The 14111-nt window shown below is 40.4% G+C and overlaps 1 protein-coding gene across 6 annotated transcripts in view; it reads right to left on the bottom strand.

Moving 5' to 3' along the window:
- Positions 1–14111, bottom strand: part of RBPMS (RNA binding protein, mRNA processing factor) — a 167662-nt gene that overhangs the window by 86834 nt on the left and 66717 nt on the right. For all 6 annotated transcript variants that reach the window (XM_070408341.1, XM_070408342.1, XM_070408343.1 and 3 more), the window contains exons 2-4: positions 8457–8534; positions 5185–5223; positions 3978–4040 (exon numbers count right to left, since the gene is read on the bottom strand). In XM_070408341.1, coding sequence (XP_070264442.1) covers positions 3978–4040; positions 5185–5223; positions 8457–8534 — 180 coding nt within the window. The remainder of the gene's footprint in view (positions 1–3977; positions 4041–5184; positions 5224–8456; positions 8535–14111) is intronic.

The following is a 14111-nucleotide window of genomic DNA, read 5'->3' as shown; positions in this document are numbered from 1 at the left end:
AGAAAAATTGCATTTATATTGCTATACTTTGCTTAGAAGGCAAGAAATCACAGCTTATGACTATGACCATTTAATAACCTAGCTCATAAGAGAATGTTGCCTTAGTCAGACGAGAGAGGTAATAACTATAAAAGCCTGCTGTTCTTCAGACAGAGGGTCAGTGATACCTTCATATACCTAGCAAAGATAAAGGAAGGCAATGTAAGCTCCATTCTGTGAGCAAGTTTCAACGGCTGTTAATTCCTTTACTAGAGGCCTAGTGCACAAAATTTGTGCACAGGTAGGGTTCCTAGGCCTGGCCAGCGATCAGGGACGAACTGTGGGGCAATTGGGGGGCCCCCCGCTGGCATCCATCTTGGAAACAACCTGCAGGGTGATCGGGGGGGTGGCACTGGCCTGCTCGCCGGCCGGCCCCCGCCCCCCAATCGCCCTGCTGCCACTGGTCACCTCCCACAGGTGGGGTGAAGGGGGGGGGCGGGGGGACGGCGCTGGCCTGCTTGTCTGGCCTGCCCCTCCCCCCCCCCACCTCCTGTCACCTCCCTTGGCAGGGCGACCAGCGGGGCGATCGAGGGGGAGCCTCCTCGCTGGCACCTGCCTTGGCTGGCCTGGGGCCTGCAGGCTGGGGGAAGCTCCTGCATTGAGTATCTGCCCCCTGGTGGTCAGTGCACATCATAGCGCCGTTTGGTTGATTTGCATATTAGGCTTTTATTATATAAGACTAGGGGCCCGGTGCACAAAAATTTGTGCACTGGGGAGGGGGTTCCCTCAGCCCAGCTTGCCCCCTATCACATACTGGGAGCCCTAGGGGATGTCCTACTACCTGCTCCCTGCTCCCCTTGGGGAGCGGGCCTAAGCCATAGTCTGGCCTCCCTTTGTGGGAGTCGACCGGGCTGATCAGGGGAAGGCACCAGCCCCATCACCGCACTGTTGCAGCCACTGCCAGTCACCGCAGCCACCAAGGTGTTTTCATCAACACGGACTCCAGTCCCTTTACCATGAAAAAATGACAACTTTCTTTAGGCATTTTCAAGAAGTGTCTTTCATAGGATATGATATTTCTTTCTTTCTTTATCCTCACCTGGGGATATGTTTCCATTGATTTTTAGAGAATGTGGAAGAGAAAGGGAAAGACAGAGAGAAACATCAAAGTGAGAGGAACACTTTGATTGGTTGCCTCCTGCATGAGCCCTGACATGGGCCGGAGCCAGGGAGGAACCTGCAACCTAGGTACATGCCCTTGGTCAGAATTGAACCCAGAATCTGCGTTGGGGAGGCCGAGGCATTATCCACTGAGCCAAACTGGCTAGGACAGGATATGACATTTCTTAACCCTCCAGCAGCAGACCTTCATTTTTTTCTCCAGGAGTGTGGTAAAAAAAACCCTAGATCACTTTTTGGACTCTTATTACCCAAGTTACTAAGAATATTACCAGTGGCATACAGGGAGCTTAACCAATCAGCAGTCAGAAAAGGTGTTTCCTCTGTAGTTCACACCAATTGCTGGTTTGGCCCCTGCCCAGGCCTAACGCCTCTGGTGAGTCATTAGCCCTGGGCCAGGGCACCCTCAGCTCCAAGCCACCGTGGCCATCAAGGATCGCTGGCTGGCTGCGCCCCGGTTCGGGCCACCACCACCATCAAGGATCACTGGCTGGCTCCTCCCTGGCCCAGGTCTAAAGCCTCTGCCCGAGGCTTTAGGCCTGGGCCGGGGCACCCCCAGCTCCCCGCCGCCGCCACCGTGGAAGATCGCTGGTTGGCTCCTCCCCGGCCCTAGCCTAAAGCCTCTGGCCGAGGCTTTAGGCCTGGGCTGGGGCACCCCCAGCTCCCCTCCGCCACCGCCATCTATGATCTCTGGCTGGCTCCTCCCTTACCCAGGCCTAAAGCCTCAGTCTGTGGCTTGGAACTGACATATGCAAATTAGCCGCCATCTTGGTTGTCAGTTGATTTGCATATACTCACTGATTAGCCAATGAAAAGGGTAGTGGTCGTACGCTAATTACCATGTTTCTCTTTTATTAGTGTAGATAAGAACAATGAAAAGAACCTGGTAAAAATGTCATCTAGCCCTAACCGGTTTGGCTCAGTGGATAGAGTGTCGGCCTGCGGACTCAAGGGTCCCAGGTTCGATTCCAGTCAAGGGCATGTACCTTGGTTTCGGGCACATCCCCAGTAGGGAGTGTGCAGGAGGCAGCTCATCGATGTTTCTCTCTCATCGATGTTTCTAACTCTCTATCCCTCTCCCTTCCTCTCTGTAAAAAATCAATATAAAGTATATTTTTTAAAAAAATGTCATCTAACATAACTTTGAAGTGACCTAAAATATTTCTGAATTTAGAAAGATTCACCTGGTTAGAATGAAAGAAAACACTGCTTACATAGAAACTGTGGTTTAATTTTGAGTTTAAAATGTCTTTTTATGAGAAAATTCTGGTTGCATCTATGTAATACAAAAATCATGAAATAATTTTCCAGTAAAAATATTCAGCTATACACTTTGCTTTAGTGTGTACCACTGGTAATCAATAAATAATTGGTTTATATTTTGTTCTGCAGGAGAGGACAGGGTAAGTGAGCAGTTGTTTTAACCAGAGGGTCATTAATCCAAATCCAGAAAAATTCTAAGCTCTTTGGGACTCTTGGATTCCGAAGACATTCCTGTATGTTTTCATGAAAATCCAACAATAACAAGCAAATTATTTCTTCTGGGAATGTATAAATTTTTTCCCAAAGCACAAAACCTCTGAAGATTGTGTCACAATGACACCGTTATGTTGACCCCTTTCTCTTGGGCCAGCAAATCAATGGGACATCGGGTCTTTTCTACAGCCTCTCCTCAGCATGGTTTGTCTTAGCATCAAGGAGCTCAGAAGAGCAACTGGCAGGGGTATTGGTCTAGTCTAGTGGTCGGCAAACTCATTAGTCAACAGAGCCAAATATCAACAGTACGATTGAAATTTCTTTTGAGAGCCAAATTTTTTAAACTTAAACTATATAAGTAAGTACATTGTTATTAACTTAATTAGGGTACTCCTAAGGCTTAGGAAGAGCCACACTAAGAGCCGCATGTGGCTCATGAGCCACAGTTTGCCGACCACTGGTCTAGTCTAAAGCAACACAAAGGCCAGTGATAAGCTCACAGAAGCTTTCACCATGACACCCAGAGTACAACTAGTTAAGTTACTACTTTCCTTTCAAGAAGCACCCTAGATACTTTTGGCCACATTAATCAACCCTCATCCACAGCTGCTTAGGCCAACTGCCTGGAGCAGGATGGAGCCAAGCTTTTCACTGAGACTCCTCACCTGAGGGTCTGCTCTCAGCATCTGGACTAAATTAAATTGGCTTCTTTCCACATTCTCTCAGCTTGGTTCCCTTAAGTTGTTTTGTTTTTCAACATACCAAAGGGGGAAAGTATTTACCAAGGTAAAACTGGTAAACACTTCATAACATGGCAGACAAGATACCTAACAAACCAAATACAGCTATGTCTATTCAATCACAGTTTATTCTCACTTATATCCCAATGCAGCATGTCTTTCAGGAAAGCCATATATGCAAGTTTTTAATCAGTCAGGATAATGACAATGACCTGTTTAAAAACAAAAAGCTACATACCTCAAATAAAACCTCATGAAATAAGAAAAGCCAAGTTTTTTTTTATGTTTTCTTGGCTTAGGCTTACCTTTGAGAGCACAGTGATGGCCAAACTAAGCTGTACACCACCATGGGATAATACTGGGCTGAACTAAAATAAGACATTATCAGGTATTTTGAGCCTTATAGCAAAAGCTAGAGAAGAGCAAATTACTGAATAGTTTGCACATCTGACCACAATTCTAGGAAAAAAATCTCTTTAGAGGGCTCATCAAATTGAGGAATCCTTTCCTGTTGGATTATGAAGTCATATTCTTTCCATTTGAGGTTCTGCTATTCCCTACCACCTCATAAGGAAACCCCCCAATGATTACACAAGTACTCACATTCAAAGCATTCTTCGCAGCTTCTGCTTCTGAGCGACTGTCAAAACTCACAAAACCTACGGGCTGAGGAAAGAAAAAGAAATATGAGGGGGGGAAAATCAGGGGATATCTATTTTTCTGGGTCAGAGGTGATGTCAAAGTGAAGAGCTAAGATAAAGAAATGACCACAGGCATTTGTGTAGAAATAAGAAAGCCAGTCCAGAAGAATCATGACTTAGTGGTTTAGCTAAATTTCTAACATGAATCAAAGGGATTGTGAGTGTGGTTCTTCAAGGGCATATAGCTGGGGTGTTAGAGAATCATAAAATAATCTAGAAGGGTTTGGAAGGTGAGCAGCAGTGAACAAGGGAATAGAGGAAAACTTGGGTCAAGAGACTCTACTTTTCTAAATTTATTCAATGTCCCTCAGTTTCTTCATCTTTTTAAGTAGAAAGAGAACCGAATCACCTTCTGGTACACCATCAGTGCAAGGACTACAATGACACAATGATAAAAGCCCGTACTCTCACTGCATGATCAAAATTACAGATGAACATTTTCATCGCAAATCCCATAATGTTCCAACTAAAGAGAAAGGGGTCATAATCCCTTTGGACTCAGTATCTTTTAGTCCAGAAGGATATTTGCAACATAACTTATTCCTGATGAACCAGAGAAAACCCCACTGAGTGTCAAAAAGTGATTGGGAGGTGAGCATGCTGAGTGTTCAGCATTAGAGGGGAAAAAGCATACAGCTGAAAAATTTAAGAAGTTTGCAGGAACTACCAGGGTTACTGATTACCACCTCCATTCGGGGTTTGAGAGAGAACATGATTCTTCATCACCAGATACTCATACCGATTGTGAAAGGCTGCCTGTTTAACCTTATTAAAAAAAACACACACACAAACAGGAAAGAATTGGGAATAAAAGTGAATTTGGATAATAATTACTTTTGAATATACAAATAAACCCCAATATACCTATGCTGGATGCATTACATTTGTCTTCCTTGGGGTTAGTCCCAGACATCCTAGCTGGAGACTATGGAATTAAAAGCCATTTTCCTGTGCTAATTCCTAACCAATCTCACCCTATCTTTTAAAGCTACAATAAAATAAAATCCTAATGGGAATAAAGAATGTTGAGCCCTAGCAACATTCCTGAAGAAAGTCAATTCAAACTTATTGTAGAAGTGATCATTAATATGCAAGTTTAAAATGCTTACCTGCTTAGATGTGAGCTTTATAAGAGAACCCTCATAGCCCTGAAAATAAAAAAGAACCACATTTAGACAAAAAGAAAGAAAGAAAAAAAGGGGGGGGGGGATTATAATAGCATCTTCTCAAGTAAAAGTAAGTTCTTTATCCTTTATGACTATTGACTACCTCTTTCACAAATGCCTTTTAAATTAACCAGGAAAGCAAATTGTACACAGGCACACATGCACACACCCATGTGTACATATGTCTGTTTGCAGACTTGGGGCCTAAAAGAAACCAAACCCTGAAATTCATGCATTTTTATGTTTCTTTCCCTTTTTTTTTTCCATGAAATTATGCAATGGCAGGAAAATTGGTGTCTGTGTACAGCAGATCTCTTTGTTTTATAGAATTAGGAGATTGAAGGAGGTAAATTTAATAAGATAGGACGGTAAGAGTATGTGATAACTTGGTCATGTATTTGCTATAAAATAACAATAATGAAACATTAAGAATGTACTATATTTTGGTGATCACTTTGTAAGTTATATAAATATCTAATCAACATGGCTGTACACCTGAAACTAATATAATATTGTATATCAACTCTAATTGAAAAATAAAAAATTATTATTATTTTTTTTTTTTTAAAAGAATGCACTGGGTAGAACCTATTCGTCAAAATTTCAAAACTGCCAGGAAAGGTGAAGCAGGTAGTGATGCTAAATTTTGTTGAGGTTTTTTAAATTTCTTTTTCAGTTCTTTTGCTTATTTATTGAATCAGCCAATTTTCATGCTGGTATTCTGATTGGGACATACAAAAATGCCCTACTGGGTTTTTACTTGAGCTCATCTTCAAAGAAGATAGAAACACTCCCTTTCAAAACCTCCTTTCACCCCTCCCTGGCTTCTCAGGATAAGGACAACAAAGTGTGTTTATTTCGGAAAATAATCAATAGCGGGTGGCTTGCACTGATGGATGACACAGAGAGGGAAAAACACCACTTGACATGATTGACCACCGCACATATCAGTGTAGAGAAAGATTTGCAGACCAGTGTCAACCTTCAGGGACTTTAATTAAAAGAGGGTTGTTAGGAATGTAGCAGGGTCCTGACTTTAGGGAAGCATTTCTGGGTAGAATGTTGGGATTGATTCATCCTCATATCTTCCCAGCATAGAACTATGTGACCAATTAGCTACTGTAAACATTTTACCTCAAAGGCCTTGAGCTCTTCTGGATAAAGAGGTCATGATTCAAAGCCCTGCCTCTTCCTTTTTCAAGGTGCTTTCTCGGAAAAACCCAGAGTTTTAAACACCCTGAAGGCCTCAGCGGCAAAGGACAAATGAATATTTCACTCAAGTACAAACCACTGGCAGGACTATACTGTGCTCTCAAGTCACAAGAAGAGAATTAGTACCACACAGTAGTTCAGAGCAAGGACGGCAGTCAGACTGCTTGGGTTCGAATCCTGGCCCTGTCATTTACTGTGTGTGTAAACTTGAGCAAAATGTATTCAACTGCTCAAAGTTTCATTTTCCTCATTTGAATAAATGAGGCCAACCCACTTTAAAGGATTATGATGAGAATTAAATGAGATAATTCATATAAGGGGCTTGCTAGATGAATATCTCTCTCCAGGTATATAAACACAATAGTATTTTGTCCATTAAGACCAATTAGCTTAAAATGTCCTCATCCTACAAAAGGGATAGTAAAAATTGCAACCCTGCAGAAGAAAGTCAGGAAATTCTATCAAGTTGGCACTCTCTTCCCACAACATCTTCTCTTTCTTTCCCACTTCCTCTCAGTTAACCTCACGTCTAAGCTTTCTGTTTCTTCTGACATGTCAACATTTATTACTGCATTAAGACAGTGATTTTTAACCGGTGTTGTAAGAATTTTTAAAACATGTAATACCTGACTATTTAGTCAGGAGCACTAACCTCTTTTCCCTTAGATTGTAAAAAAAAAAAAAAAAAAAAAAGACAAGAGCCAAAACAACAATAGCTTCCTGGTGTTAATAAATAAAAATTATACCTATTTTTTTTTTGTCAGATCAGCAAAAAATATATTTTTTGGTGTGCCGCAGAATTTTAGTAATTAGTTTACGTGTGCCATGAGATGAAAAAGGCAGAAAATCGCTGCATTAAGGGATATCTGTCAGAATGGAATTATGTCATTGTATGATGCCTTCTTGGCATATAAGCTAGACTCTATTTTATCTTTGTTGGTTTTAACTGGCTGCCCTCTCGATCCTCTCTCTTCCTTTCCTACACAGCTGTTTTCAGCTGTTACATCCTGTTCCCTCTCCCTAAAAAAACTAGATACGTTTCCTCAACCTGTCTTGGCTGGACTCCTGCTTCAAGTGGGATGGATCTTTAACCAAAAATCAAGACGGTCCATTGCCTAATCATAAGTATGGCCCCAGCTGGCATCACTGGCTGACATGTCAGCAACAACCAGCTCAGACACAAGCCCTGAGTTTATCATGACTTCTAGGTTCACTCCTTGAGGGCCAAGGCCTCCAGCCCACAATTTGCCCAGTCCAGCCTTCTCCAATCCTCCACAGGCTAACCTTCAAGGTTTTGCCTAGGTAACATGGTTATTTCAGCTTTAGCCTGACTTCCTGTTAAGTTTTCAATTCCAGATTCATTCAGTATCTCTAAAGTAGTAATATCTCAATAGCCACACTGCATTAAATATTTCATGAAGCACCAGGAAAACTTCCCCTTATGCCAAGCAACACTTTACAATATTGTTTTTACTTTATTTGAAACTTAGGATATTTTTCTCATGAAACAAATATGGTATTAGGTTCCTAGTCTAATTCATAAAAGCCTAGTTCTGCCTCCAAAGACTAGTACTAATAGAACTAGTTTGAACTAATTTCAACTAATAATCTCCTAGGGATAGGGCTTGACTTATATTATTGCATTTGAAATATAAATACATAATGAGCAATTGGTAATATTTTTGGTGATCTGTACCTAGAAAAACATCCCCAATTGCCGGAGGACACTAAGGCTGTTATACGTGGAAGAGACAGATACATGTCCACATCAGTTAATAGAAGATACTTGCCTCGATTAGCTATTAGAAGGACAAAAGGCCATTTCCATCTTTTGTAAGTAACACTGTAAGGTAGGGTTGAGTTGTTAAATTCCCATTGCTTATTAACCTTTTAAAAATATCACTTTATAGGGTACTTTCTCAAGCATTTCATTTCTTCCTCCAAAAAAGACACCATGAAGCTTTCTGTTTCCTTTTACAATTTCTGAAAGATAGAAAAGGTACCTTAAATGGTCTGAAAAGCAGATAGAGCTCCCGAGGTTTGATGTCCAGGGGCAGACCACTGACAAATAGGGTCCGGACCTGGAAAAGAAATATGAGAAATGATCAACGGAGTGGAATCCAGATAATAGCTCTCACTTGAAACTTCAAAAACACATTTTTTCAAATATTCCGTGAATCCTACCTAATTCGTGTTCTTTCAATGACACAACAGTACTCTAATGTTAAGATGCCATTAAGTCAACTCTTCTATGTTGATTATTCAAAGTGAACCACCTATAGCTGATTTAAATTCATAAATTGACTTCCTTCCCAACCAGCAATTGCCTGGTCCTAAAAATGTGAGGGGAAGAGAGGGCCCATATAATTAAAGTGTTAGCTTTAAAAAATGTCACGAAGACAGAAAATCTACCATTCCTCTGCTCTAATCAAATGAACATAGAATGTGGTTCAAAAATAAAATCAACACAACTTTTGCTTCCCTCATCTGCACTGTTAATTACAGTAATTTTAATAAATGGGAAAGCTTATCAAACAATTCAAACACATCTAAACAGTAGCCAGAATGCTTAACTCTGCACCTTCCCAGTTCCAAGGCAGATCTCACTGATCTACACCTATAAGGCCTAGGGTACAAACTCCGTGCTTAATGTCAGCTAAAATACAGCTCACAGATGACACACTTCCAGCTGGGAGGATCGGAGAAAACACGTTCGCATCTGAGTGGGAACTTGGAGGATAGGTAGTATTTTTCCACACAGATATAAAAGGTGAGATGGAATGGTGCAGAGGAAAGCACTAACCAAGGCAATAAAGAGGAGATAGCACAGTGCATTCTGGAAGATAGGTGGGAAAAATTGAACAGGTAAGATCAAACCCCAGGGGACATTAAAAGTCACTGGCTCAGAAATTTGGTCTTCAATCAGTTGGCAAGGAGTAACCACTGAATTATCACCACCACTACATTTTGTTTCTACTCATTTACTTTAGTGGGTTTTGTGTGCCTTTAGTCCCTCTATCCCAGCTCTACAGAAAGGTAACTGATATATAACATTGCATAAGCTTAAGATGTACATGTTAATTTGCTATACTTATATACTGCAAAATGATTATCACAGCATTAGCTAAAGCCTCCGTTCACATCATATAATTACTATTTCTTTTTTTGTGGCAAAAACATTTAATATCTTACTCTCAGCAACTTTTAAGTATATAATACAGCATTGTTAATTATAATCACAATGCTATGCATTAGACTCCCAAAACTTATTCAACTTCTAACTGAAAGTTTGTGCCCTTTGCTGAACATCTATCTCTCCATTTCCCTCATCGCCCCCTCCCCCAGCCCCTGATAACCACCATTCTACTTTCTGTTTCTATGGGTTTGGCTTCACCCCATATTTTCTATTCCTCTTCTCTACTCAGGCTGATACAATATGATTGAGGTCCTCATTAGAAATCATATTGCTACTTAAAAATTCAATGCTCAATTGTTAACATGTATAAATGTGAGTCACTCCCCCTTCTCCCCCCCCCGAAATATTTTCTAGAATCCTAACACTCTCCATTAGCTCTGGCTGTAAAGTGCAAATCAGCAAGCAAGATCGTCTCACTGATCCAGCACAGTACATGGCAAAATGGCATGCCACCCCTCGTACACTGCTGGTGGGAATGCAGACTGGTGCAGCCACTGTGGAAAACAATATGGAGTTTCCTCAAAAAACTACAAATGCCTTTTGACCCAGTAATCCCACTTCTAGGAATATATCCCAAGAAATCAGAAACACCAATCAGAAAGAATATATGCACCCCTATGTTCATAGCAATACAATTTTCAATAGTTAAGATTTGGAAAGAGTCTAAGTGCCCATCAGCAGATGAGTGGATTAAAAACCTGTGGTACATCTACACAATGAAATACTACACTGCTGTAAAAAGAAAGGAACTCCTACCATTTGCAACAGCATGGATGGACCCGAAGAGCATTATGCTAAGCGAAATAAGCCTACCGGAGAAAGATAAATATCACATGATCTCACTCATTTGTGGAAGATAATGAACAACATAAAATGATGAACAAAAATAGATCCAGAGACATAGAAGCATTGAACAGACCATCAAACCTCAGAGGGAAGGCAGGGGAGGGTGGGAAGGGGAATTAGAGATCAACCAAAGGACTTGTAGGCATGCATATAAGCATAACCAATGGACACAGACATTAGGGGTGAGGGCCTGTGCTGAGGGACAGGAGCAGTGGGGAAGGTCAATGGGGGAAAAAAAGGAAACATATGTAATACTTTCAACAATAAAGAATTTAAAAAAATATATTGTGCTGCTTGCATGTAAGGGTTTAAGAACCACTGTGGTGATATAAACAGCTCCACTATCATGAATCCTTTACTTTACTACTAGTGGTCCAGTGCACAAATTTGTGCATGGGTGGGGTCCGGCCAGCCTGCCCCATAGGGCCGATCAGGTGGGCTGGCCAGGGGGAGGGGCCACAGGCAGCTGACCGGCCCCACCCGCTGGTCGAACTACCAGTCAAGGGGACAATTTGCACATTAGTTTTCTATTATATAGGATTTCCTTATTCATTCATATTTTAGACAGCTTTGAGGTTCAACTGATACATAATAAACTGTACATCTTGTTTATAATTTTATAAAATTTGATATATGTATAACCTATAAAACCATCAGACTAAGATAATGAACATATCTATCACCTCCAAGTTTCCTCATGCCCTTTAATCTTCCTTCCATCTGTCTTACCATCTGCCTTCACAACAGTATGTATGTTCTCAAGTTTTTCACAAAGTGAGGCATAAAGTATGTACACTTTTTGTCTGACTTCTTTCCCTGTAGCATAATTACTTTGAGATTCATTCACATTGTTACATCAGTATCAATATTTTACGTCTTTTTATTACTGAGTAGTATTCTGTTGTGTGGATATATTACAGTTTGTTTACCCATTCACTTGTAGATGAAACACTGGTTTGGGGCTTTTACAAATAAAATGCTATGAACATTCAGCTCGGCCGGTGTGGCTCAGTGTATGAGTGTCATGAACCAGGAGGTCATGGTTCCATTCCCAATCAGAGCACATGCCCACGTTACAGGCTTGATACCTGGTAGGGAATGTGCAGGAGGCAGCTGATTTGATGATTCTCTCATCATTCATGTTTCTATATCTCTCTCCCTCTCTGAAATCAATAAAAACAAACATATTTTTAAAATGCTATGAACATAGCAGCACAATTCACCATAGCTAAGATCTGGAAACAGCCTAAGTGCCCATCAGTAGATGAATGGATTAGAAAACTGTGGTACATCTACACGATGGAATACTATGCTGCTGTAAAAAAGAAAGAACTCTCACCATTTGCAACAGCATGGATGGAACTGGAGAGCATTATGCTAAGTGAAATAAGCCAGTCAATGAAGGAAAAATACCACATGATCTCACCCATTTATGGATAATAAAGACCATAATAAACTTTTGAACAAAAATAGATACAGAGGCAGAGCTGCCTCGAACAGACTGTCGAAATACCGCGGGAAGGCTGGGGAGGGTTGGGGGACAGGAGGGGGGAGGGGGGATAAGAGATCAACCGAAGGATTTGTATGCATGCATATAAGCATAACCAATGGACATAAGACACTGGGGGGTAGGGGAGGCTGGGGGATTGTCAAGGGCGGGGGAAAAATAAAGGAGACATATGTAATACTCTTTGTAATACTTTAAGCAATTAAAAAAAAAAAAGAACCCCAAAGTAAAATACATATTTTTTTTTCTCTCTAAAAAAAATAAATAAAATGCTATGAACATTCACACATCAATCTGTACAAATCTCGTATGGACATATATTTTTCTTTTTTCTTGGGTAAATACCTGGGAGTGGAATAGCTGGATGATGTGGTAGATATATGCTTAACTTCTTAGAAAATCGCCTTCAGTTCCTTGCTCAGAACATGAGAAATGTTCTGGTACCTCAAACAAATGTGTTTTCTGTTGCTATTGGATGGAGTGTTTTATAAATGTCAATTAGGTCAAGTTTGTTGTTCAAAATATCTTTTGCTTCCCCTCTTCTCCCCCAAATTGGCCAGTGATTTCCAAGGCACATAATTTTTTTGTAATAATTATGTATTTTTAGAAAGAGGGTGAGAGGGGGGAGGGGTACATTAAGGTTCATCTACATCCATAAAATGTAATATGCAAACATTGTTTTTATTCTGTAAATAAACAGCCAACACATGTATTTGGAGAGGGGGAAAATGCCTTGTAGGGTATATATACACCAACATGTTTATATTTACAGGTATATGGTTTAGCACTGATAAAGTGATTTTAATGGTTTTTATTATTATTGTTTTTTCTATCTTTCTATAGTAAGCATATATTAGATACTTTTTGTTGTTGTTGTTAACACTCACCCAAGGATATTTTCCCATTTATTTTTTTAGAGTGCAAGGGAGGGGGAGAAACATAGATGTGAGAGACACACATCGATTGGTTGCCTCCCGCACATGCCCCAACCAGGGCTGGGGATCAAGCCTGCAACAGAGGTACATGCCCTTGACCAGAATTGAACCTGGGACCCTTCAGTCTGTGGGCCAACACTCTATCTTCTGAGCCAAAGCAGCCTGGGCAAGAATTGTCTATTTTAATAAATACTTTGCTTTCTTGAGGAAACTATAAATGATGCCAACATTTATAATAAAAGTTGTCAGGTTATGGAAAAAACTTTTCTTATGTAAATCTTTCAGAAATAGAAGAGATTCTTATTTTAGTGTCTCAACAGGAAACTGTTATGCAGGGGCGGGGGACTGTTAGGGAGATGTTTGCCACTTATAGATGACAAGAGGTTCAAAACAACTCTGTTTTGTTCATCAAATTATAGGCAACTAAGATGTCTGACACTTTATTTACACATGGAAACAACTTAAATTTCTTAGAATCTAGTGAAGCTCAACATTTTCTCAGGAACCTGCCAGCGTATGTCACTTCTCACTGAAGGAATATTCTCTCCTTTGATCGAACAGATATACTGACTAGGAGAAATAATTTTTAAACATTTACATTATGAGATATGAGTACAATTAAAGGTCACTTAAATCCAAATGCTTGGAATCCATGTGCTTGGAATTCTTTCTGGACTTCTTTAGATTTGTAAAGTTCATTAAGCAAGTTTTTTTAAAGAAAGTCATGCGTAATGAGTTGGAAAATAACTCTTCTTGAGCATGTAATTCATGCTTTTCTATAAGTTCTAGGTAATTGGGATCTAGAATCCTGGATATATTTGAAACATTTCAGTTTCCTTTTCTTTTCACCACCACACTTTTTATCTGAGCCATTGAATAACAAAGCACTCGGGGTTTTGTCTGTGCTGTGTCTATGGAATCACAAAAGTAAGACATGGTTCCTGACAGTCAGGGAAGGAAGCAGAACATGCAAATGACCTCTGTAATAATAGAAGGCTTAACTCATTCACAAAGTAACCCATTAGAACCCAAACAGTGAGGTAAAAACTTAAGAAACATGTATATCCATGATTAAATACTCAGAAAAAATCCCCCCTCCCCAAAATAGCAAATGAAAGATGCCAAATGAACTTTGTGGCAGGTCAATCATTCTCCAGGGCAGCCTTTAATTTAC

Source organism: Myotis yumanensis, unplaced genomic scaffold (genome assembly GCF_028538775.1).
Source record: "Myotis yumanensis isolate MYYU_CA2020_CCGP unplaced genomic scaffold, mMyoYum1.0.hap1 SCAF_3, whole genome shotgun sequence".
NCBI classification, from domain to species: Eukaryota; Metazoa; Chordata; class Mammalia; order Chiroptera; family Vespertilionidae; genus Myotis; species Myotis yumanensis.
This window is presented reverse-complemented; position numbering and strand designations above follow the sequence as displayed.